This window comes from Malaclemys terrapin, chromosome 2 (genome assembly GCF_027887155.1).
Source record: "Malaclemys terrapin pileata isolate rMalTer1 chromosome 2, rMalTer1.hap1, whole genome shotgun sequence".
NCBI classification, from domain to species: Eukaryota; Metazoa; Chordata; order Testudines; family Emydidae; genus Malaclemys; species Malaclemys terrapin.
The window spans coordinates 1,164,982-1,173,537 of record NC_071506.1 but is presented as its reverse complement, the minus strand read 5'-3'; the positions used below and the strand labels follow the sequence as shown (position 1 = coordinate 1,173,537).

General features: G+C 58.6%; 1 protein-coding gene across 2 annotated transcripts in view; it reads left to right on the top strand.

Moving 5' to 3' along the window:
- The first annotated feature begins 244 nt into the window (after window positions 1–244).
- PLEC (plectin) overlaps window positions 245–8,556 on the top strand; it is a 124,784-nt gene continuing 116,472 nt past the window's right edge. For both annotated transcript variants that reach the window (XM_054018943.1, XM_054018942.1), the window contains exon 1: window positions 245–440. In XM_054018943.1, the coding sequence (XP_053874918.1) occupies window positions 251–440 (190 nt within the window). In that variant the 5' untranslated portion in view covers window positions 245–250. The remainder of the gene's footprint in view (window positions 441–8,556) is intronic.

The window sequence follows — 8,556 nt, the reverse complement described above, 5'->3', positions numbered from 1 at the left end:
ATACAAGCTGTGCTGGTGTATTAGATGGGCCGACTGTGTGTTGGGTGATCAGGTGTAGGAGACACTGGGTGGACGGGTGTGCACAGGGGCTAGACTCCTGAATGAGAGTCAGGCTTCATGGTAGGGTGTCTCTGCATCTGTGGCTGCATTGGGGTCGCTGGTGCGTTCCATGGCTACTGCAGCAGGGTGTGCAAGGGCAGAGCTGGCGTGGGGATCTGGGCTCTGACGCTCTCCTTCTCTGCAGGAGCTGATGTCTGCTGGCAGGAAGGAGAAGTCTAGGATGGCAGAGGAGAGTTCCAGTGGTAGCAGCAGCTCCCCTAGCCCTGGGGACACTCTCCCTTGGAACCTGGCCAAGCACCAGAGGACGAAAAGAACCAAGTCGTCCTCGGGCAGCGGGACCGTGCTGGACCCGGCGGAGAGAGCCGTGATCCGCATCGCAGGTAGGGTGCTCGTGATGCCAGTGGAGGGTTGGAATGTGCTTTATGTGGGCAGAGGGTCATAGTTCTCCCCCTCTGGACGTGGTGAGAGACAGCTGCTGTGTGAACAGTGCAGCCTGATTGGCAGATCACCAGCAGCCATTGTGACTGGGGGACCGTCCCCCCGTGGGTGTGTTTCTAGTGGGATCTGGTCTCAGCCCAGCGCTATTCAGTATCTATCAATCATCTGGGAGAAAAGAGACAATCACTGCTGGTAACATTTGCACCCACACCAAGTTGCTGGTGTGGTAAATACAGGGACAGACAGTCTGGATCGTTTGGTGTGGCAGGTTCCTCTGAACCGCACACGTTTAATCCACGTGGGGGCCTGTCGTGTGTCTGCGCAGGGTCACATGACTGGGAACAGAGCCCATGGGCCCCATGTGTCAGATTGGGGGCTGGCTGCTGCAATGCACGTAGGGGGTGTGAACCTGAGCTCCCCGCGCGATGCTGGGGCTATAATGAGAACGTGATCCTGGGAACCATCGAGTAGTGCACGGCGGTGGTGTGACCCCTGTGTGTGGCATTAGTGGGCTCATCCCTGGGCCTGGGCCTGGTGGTGGCACTTCAACAAGGATGTTGGCAAACTGGGAAGGATTCAGAAAAGCTCTACGAGGCTGGTGTGTGGGGTGGAATTCGGCTGCACAGGGCGAGACTAAAGAAACTCCGTCCAGTTAGCTCATCCAAGAGATGTTTCAGAGGTGACTTGGCCGGTTTCTGGTGGCAGACGGCTCTTTAGTCTGGCTGTAAAAGGCAGAATGAGATTTGATGTTGGGAAGTTCAGCCTAGCCAGAAGGTGCAATTTCCTGTCAGTCAGGGGACTTCACCACTGGAACAGCTCACCTAGGGAAGTTTAGGCTTATACAATGTGCAGGTAACACCGAGCTGGGCGGGGTTGCAAGCACGTTGGAGGGCAGGATTAGAATACAAAAGGCCCTTGACAAATAGGAGAATTGGTCTGAAATCAGCAAGATGAAATTCAATCGACAAGTGCCAAGTGCTTCACGTAGGAAGGAAAAATCAGATGCACAGCTACAAACTGGGGAGTATCTGGCTGAGTGGAGAACTGCTGAACAGGATCTGGCGGTTATAACGGGTCGCAAACCGAATCTGAGCTGTCAGTGGTAGTGTTGTTGAGCTGTGGAGGGCCCAGGGTAGGAGAGAGAGAAGGTGGGTGAGGTAATGTTTTTACTGGGTGGGGATCAGTCGTTCTCCGTGGCCGCTGCTTTCCCACTCTCAGGGGCTAAGCTCTGGAACAGGCGTCCCAGGGAGGTTGTGGGGTCCCTGCATTGTTGGTGGTTTTTAAGAACAGGTTGGACAAACACCTGCCAGGGCTGGTCTAGGGTTACTTGGCCCTGCCTCAGCGTGGGGGGCTGGACTTGACGATCTCTTGAGGTCCCTTCAGCCCCACGGTTCTGTGATTCCGGGATGGAGGATTCTCCATTGCTCGGAGACTGAATGTCCCTGCTGTGGCTCAGTTCGGAGTCCCGGGTTTGCTGCAGGAGTCGCTGGTGAGGGGTTCTGGGCTGTGGCTGGGAAGAAGGTTTGGGGGCTGGGGTGGAGAATCAGCTGAACGTGATCTGTATGTGACGCTGGGGCCAAAGGGCTAATGGGATCTATGGATGCATAAACGGGGAATCTTGAGGAGGAGCAGAGAGGTTATTTCACCTCTGTGTGTGGCCCTGGGGCAAGCACTGCTGGGATCCTGGGGCCAGTTCTGGTGCCCACAGTTCAAGAAGGACGTTGATAAATTGGGGAGGGATCAGAGAAGAGCTCCGAGGGTGATTAAAGGGTTAGAAACCTGCCTTAGAGCAAGAGACACCAGGGGCTCAGTCTCCTCAGCTTAACAAGGAGCAGGTCAAGGGGCGATGTGATCGCAGGCATGGGGAACAGAGATTAACAACAGGCTGCTGACTGTAGCACAGGACGGTCTAAGAGATCCAGTGGCTGGAAGCGGAAGCTAGACTCGTTCAGACCGGAAATAAGGCCTAGATTTTTAACAGTGGGAGTAACTAACCAATGGGACAGCGTCCCCAGGGTGGTGGGGGAGTCTCCAGCACTGGCAACATGTGAATCCAGACGGGCTGTTTGTCTCCACGCTCTGCTCCAGGAGCTGTTGTGGGGCAGGGCTTGGGTCCGTGCGACATGGAGGGGTCAGACCGGATGGTCACAGTGGGCCCTTCTGGCCTTAAACTCCATGAACAGAATCTACAAATATCCGGGCCATGTTGTGGGAACATAAGAGCGGCCGTACTGGGCCAGAGCACAGACCAACTAGCCCAGTCTCCCGTTTCCAGCACTAGTCTGTATCAGAGCTTCAGAGGAAGAAAAGAGAACAGAGCAATTATGGAGTGACCCACCCCTGTTTTCCACTCCCAGCTTCTGCCAGTCAGAGGTTGCCCCAAACATGGGATTTCATCCCTGACCATCTTTGCCATCACAACATCCCATGGCAGTGAGTTCCCTAGGTTAGTTGTGCATTGGGTGAAAAAATATTTCCTCTTGTTTTGTATTAAACCTGCTGCCTGTTAATTGCGGGTGACATCTGTGTTTTTGTGTTGTGGGAAAGGTTAAATAACTCTTCTCTAGGCACCTTCTCCACCCCAGTCATGATTTTATAGTCCTCTGCCTTACCCCCTGTTAGTCATCGCTTTTCCAAGCTAAGCAGTCCCAGGTTTTGTAATCTCTCCTTGTATAGAAGCCGTTCCATACCCCTAATCATTTTTGTTGTCCTTCTCCGAACCTTTTCCAATTCCAATATATCTTTTTTGAGATGGGGAGACCACATCTGCACGCAGTGTTCAAGATATGGACATACCATGGATCTATATAGAGGCAATATGATATTTTCTGTCCTATTATCTATCCCTTCCCTAATGATTCCCAACATTCTGTTTGCTTTTTGACTGTGGCTGCACATTGAGTGGATGTTTTCAGAGAACTATCCACAATGACTCCAAGATCTCTTTCCTGAGTGGTGACAGCTCATTGAGGGCCCATCATGGTGTACGTCTCGTTGGGATGATGTTTTCCAGAGGGGGCAATGAGGGGGATGGGGGTGTCACTGCACTGCGGGGGCTGTAGGGGGCAACGAGGGGGATGGGGGTGTCACTGCACTGCGGGGGTCTGTGGGGGCATCACTGCACTGCGGGGGGCTGTGGGGGCATCACTGCACTGAGGGGAGCTGTGGGGGGCAATGAGGGGGATGGGGGTGTCACTGCACTGCAGGGGTCTGTGGGGGCATCACTGCACTGAGGGGGGCTGTTGGGGGCAATGAGGGGGATGGGGGTGTTGCGCTGTGGGGGCATTGCTGCACTGCGGGGGGCTGTTGGGGGCAATGAGGGGGATGGGGGTGTCACTGCACTGTGGGGGGCTGTGGGGGCATTGCTGCACTGGGGGAGTGGGGGCTGCCCCGCAGGAGGGTGGCTCTGTTGGGGATCGCGCCCCCTTCCCCTGCTGGGAGCTCGGCCGGGGGGCCGGGCAGTTGCTGTGGGGGGGGGGGCGCGGGGGCACAGGGCTGTGGGGAGCCGGCCGTGCCAGCCTTGCAGCAGCTCCTATTACAAGGAGCCAGGGACGTGCTCTGAGTGGGGGCTCCCTCTGCCCAGCCAGGGCCCCTCGGGGGGGAGCCGGTGGCTGGAGCTCTCTGGGGGGAAGCCCATGGGGGTGCGTCTATCGGGGGGGGGGCACAGGCGGGGGCACCTCGTGGGGCACAGCAGGGTAAGTTGTGGGGGGCCCAGTGCCCTGGCTCCTGTGCAGAGCACCCCCTGCCGCCAGGGACACCCCGGGAAAGCTGCTCCCGGGGGCGCCTGCAGGGTGGCCAGCCCCTCACCGCCCTGGGTTGGGGTTTGCCCAGGGTCTCCCTGTAGTGACTGCAGCTGCCATTAGGGGGCCCCCTGACACTGAGCAAAGGGGGTGTGGAGGCCGTGCACCCCGGCGCCCGCCTCTGCCAGCCAGCGGGTGTGTGGGAGCCCGGCTTGTCCCCCGGCCCCGTGCCCCAGCCCCGTGCCCCATGCCCCAGCCCGGCTTGTCCCGTCGCCCGTCCCGTCCCGTCCCGTCGCCCGGCCCCGTGCCCCAGCCCCGAGAGCTCGGGACGTTTCCACCAGGAGTGTAGGGCCGGTGCCCTCGGGGGTCAGCCACTGTCGCCCCCAGCCAGCACTTGGCCTTCGGAAGCACCCAGCTGGGGCCCTGTGCGGGGCGCTGGACGGCCCCTCCCCCTGGGCCCTGTGGGCCACATCTCCCTGTGCCAGGCCGGGGGTGGGGGGGACGTGGGGCAGGCCCACCCCAGGGCCAGAGGACGCACGGGGTAGACAGGCCGACCCCAGCCCCCGCATGTCCAGCTGTGCCAGGCCCGCTGGGGGGTCAGACACGGGCAGCCTAGCAGCAGCTCAGGTTTTGTGGCACCGTCTCGCTGCCCTTCCAGCTGGAAGTGGTGCCTGGTGCCAGCGTCTGCACAGAGCTCCCCGATCCCTGGCGCCAGGGCCCGCTCCACCCTGCGCCCCCCAGGGGGCCGCACGCCCCCGACAGCCCCAGAGATGTGGGGGAGAGACAGCCGGCGGGGGGCGTCGAGCAGGGCTGCGTAAGGTTGGGGGTGGCGAAAGGGACCATTTGGGTGGTGTGACGAAGTGGGACTGTTCTTAATGTTTTCCTCAGTTTCCCCTATGCAGTTCTTAAGTGTCTAGGGGGTGGGATAAGGGTGTCTGGTTGCTGCAGAGCACAGGGCCAGGGCACATAAATGCCCAACACTCTGTCTCCTAGCAACTGATGGCCTGGGCCCCTCCTCTGCAAAGGTGCCAGCTGAAGGTGTTGGAGACAAAGGGATCAGGTGACCTCCTGGCCTGGGAAAGAGACAAAGCCCAGAGAGGGAGGGGCTGGACGGGGGTTGGTTTTTGGAGCTGGCTGGGGACTGGAAGGGAGGGCAGACGGGGGTTTGCCTCGCTAGGCCCCAGAATGGACCTGGCTGAGGGGTCCCGTTTGCTGGACCTACAAGCTCTGTTTTAGACCATGTTCCTGTCGTCTAATAAACCTCTGTGTTACTGGCTGGCTGAGAGTCATGTCTCTCAGGGGGTGCAGGACCCTCTGGCTTCCCCAGGACCCCGCCTGGGCGGAGTCGCTGTGGGAAGCGCACGGAGGGGCATATGCTGAGTGTTGCGGATTGTGGGGGAGTTAGGGCCCTGCACCCCTCTTCCCGAGATTCACTGCGACTCTCAACCAGCCAGTAAAGCAGAAGGTTTATTTAAGGACAGGAACACAGTCTCAAGCAGAGCGTGTAGGTACGACCAGACCCCCTCAATTAGGTCCCTCTGGGAGGTTCAGGGAGCTTAGACCCCAGCTTGGGGTTCCCTGCGTTGCACCACCCAGCCCCAACCGAAAACTAAACTCAAAACTCCTCCCGCTGCTCCTCTCCTTTGTTCAGTCTCCCGGGCAGAAGGTGTTAATTCTCCCCACCCCCGTTCCTGGCTCAGGTTACAGCTCAGGTAGCTTCCTTCAAGGGAAGTCCCACATCCCCACTGCAACCCCCCTGCAACATTCCCAGGTCAAATCTGCCCTGCTCCCTGCTCCGTCACATCTCTCCCCCCTTCGAGACTGAACTGAGCGGGGTCACTCTGACCAGTGACCTGGGGAAGTTCAGGGCTCCCTCTCCGGGACAATGCGTCCGCTATCAGGTTGTCACGTCCCTTCACATGGACCACGTCCATGTCATAATCCTGCAGGAGCAGGCTCCACCTCAGGAGCTTGGCGTTGGCTCCTTTCATCTGGTGCAGCCAGGTCAGGGGAGAGTGGTCGGTGTGCACGGTGAAGTGACGCCCAAAGAGATATGGCTCTAGTTTCTTGAGGGCCCACACCATGGCCAGGCATTCCTTCTCGATGGCCGCGTAGTTCTGCTCCCGGGGTAGCAACTTCTTGCTCAGGTACACGATGGGGTGTCTCTCCCCCTTTTCATCCTCCTGCATTAACACCGCCCCCAGTCCTGTGTCTGAGGCGTCGGTGAACACCATAAAGGGCTTGTCAAAGTCTGGGTTTGCCAGAACTGGGCCACTGACCAGAGCCTCCTTCAGCGCCCGGAGAGCCTCCTGGCACTCCTCGGTCCAGACCACTTTGTCTGGCTTCCCCTTCTTGCACAGCTCAGTGATGGGGGCGGCTATGGCGCTAAAGTGGGGCACGAACCTCCGATAGTACCCTGCCATCCCAATAAAGGCTTGGACCTGCTTTTTGGTTTGAGGAGCGGGCCAGTCTCTGACCACCTCCACTTTGGCTGGTTCCGGCTTTAGGCAGCTGCTTCCCACCCGGTGGCCTAGGTAGGATACCTCAGCCATCCCCACCTTGCACTTCTCCGGTTTTACGGTCAGCCCAGCCTTCTGGAGTCGGTCCAGCACTTGTCTAACCTGGGATATGTGGTCCTCCCAGGTCTGGCTAAAGACACAGATGTCATCGATATACGCCACGGCAAAACTCTCCATCCCCCTCAGTAGCTGATCCACCAGGCGCTGGAAGGTGGCCGGCGCTCCCTTGAGGCCGAAGGGCAGGGTCAGGAACTCATAGAGCCCCAGAGGGGTGACAAAGGCCGATTTCAGCCTGGCATCTGCATCCAGCGGCACTTGCCAATAGCCCTTTGTAAGATCCATGGTGGTAAGGTACCGAGCACCTCCCAGCTTGTCTAGGAGCTCGTCCGGCCTGGGCATGGGGTAGGCATCGGCTACAGTGATGGCATTGAGCTTCCGATAGTCCACACAGAACCGGATCGACCCGTCCTTTTTGGGGACCAGCACCACCGGCGAGGCCCAAGGGCTGGAAGACGGCTGGATCACCCCCAAAGCCAGCATGTCATTGACCTCTCTTTCCAGGTCCTGAGCAGTTTTCCCTGTGGCTCGGAAGGGGGAGCATTTTATAGGCGGGTGCGATCCTGTCTGCACCCGGTGGACAGTCAGATTAGTGCGTCCAGGCTGGTTGGAAAACAGCTGTTGGTACAGATGCAGCACCCCTCCGATCTCAGCTCGCTGGGCAGGGGTTAGCCGATCAGAGAGGGGAATTGCTTCCAGGGGGAAGCCAACTCTTGTCCCAGGGAATAGATCTACTAAAGGGTCATCTCCCTGCCCCTCCCACTGTCCACACATGGCCAACACCATATTCCCCCTGTCATAATATGGCTTCATCATATTCACATGGTACACCCGGTGGTGGTGTGCCCGGTTCGACAGCTCCACCACATAGTTTACCTCGTTTAGTTGCTTGACAACCTTGAAGGGCCCTTCCCAGGCGGCCTGGAGTTTGTTTTTCCTCACGGGGATGAGGACCATCACCTGATCCCCAGTGGCGAAGGCGCGGGCCCGTGCTGTGCGGTCATACCAGACCTTCTGCTTCCTCTGGGCTCTGGCCAGATTCTCCCTGGCCAGGCCCATGAGCTCGGCAAGTCGTTCCCGGAAGGTCAGGACATACTCCAGCACCGACTCTCCGTCAGGAGTGGCCTTCCCCTCCCATTCGTCTCTCATCAGGTCCAGGGGCCCCCTTACCCGCCTTCCATATAGCAGTTCGAAAGGCGAAAACCCGGTAGACTCCTGGGGTACCTCCCTGTACGCAAACAGCAGGTGAGGTAAGTACTTGTCCCAGTCCTGCGGGTGCTGATTCATAAATGTTTTCAGCATCATTTTTAGCGTCCCATTGAACCTCTCCACCAGCCCGTTGGATTGGGGGTGATATGCTGAGGCCCAGTTGTGCCGGACCCCACATCTCTCCCACAAGCACCGGAGTAGGGCCGACATGAAGTTGGACCCTTGGTCCGTCAAGACTTCCTTGGGGAACCCCACTCGGCTGAAAATGGTCAGCAGCGCATCCGCCACAGTGTCTGCTTCAATGGACGATAAGGGCACTGCCTCGGGGTAGCGGGTGGCGAAATCGACCACCACCAGGATGTATTTCTTCCCAGACCGGGTCGTCTTGCTGAGAGGTCCCACTATGTCCATGGCCACCTTCTGGAAAGGCTCCTCTATGATGGGCAAAGGTCTCAATGCTGCCTTCCCCTTGTCCCGGGCCTTCCCCACCCTCTGGCAGGGGTCACAGGATCGGCAGTACTGCCTGACGTTGG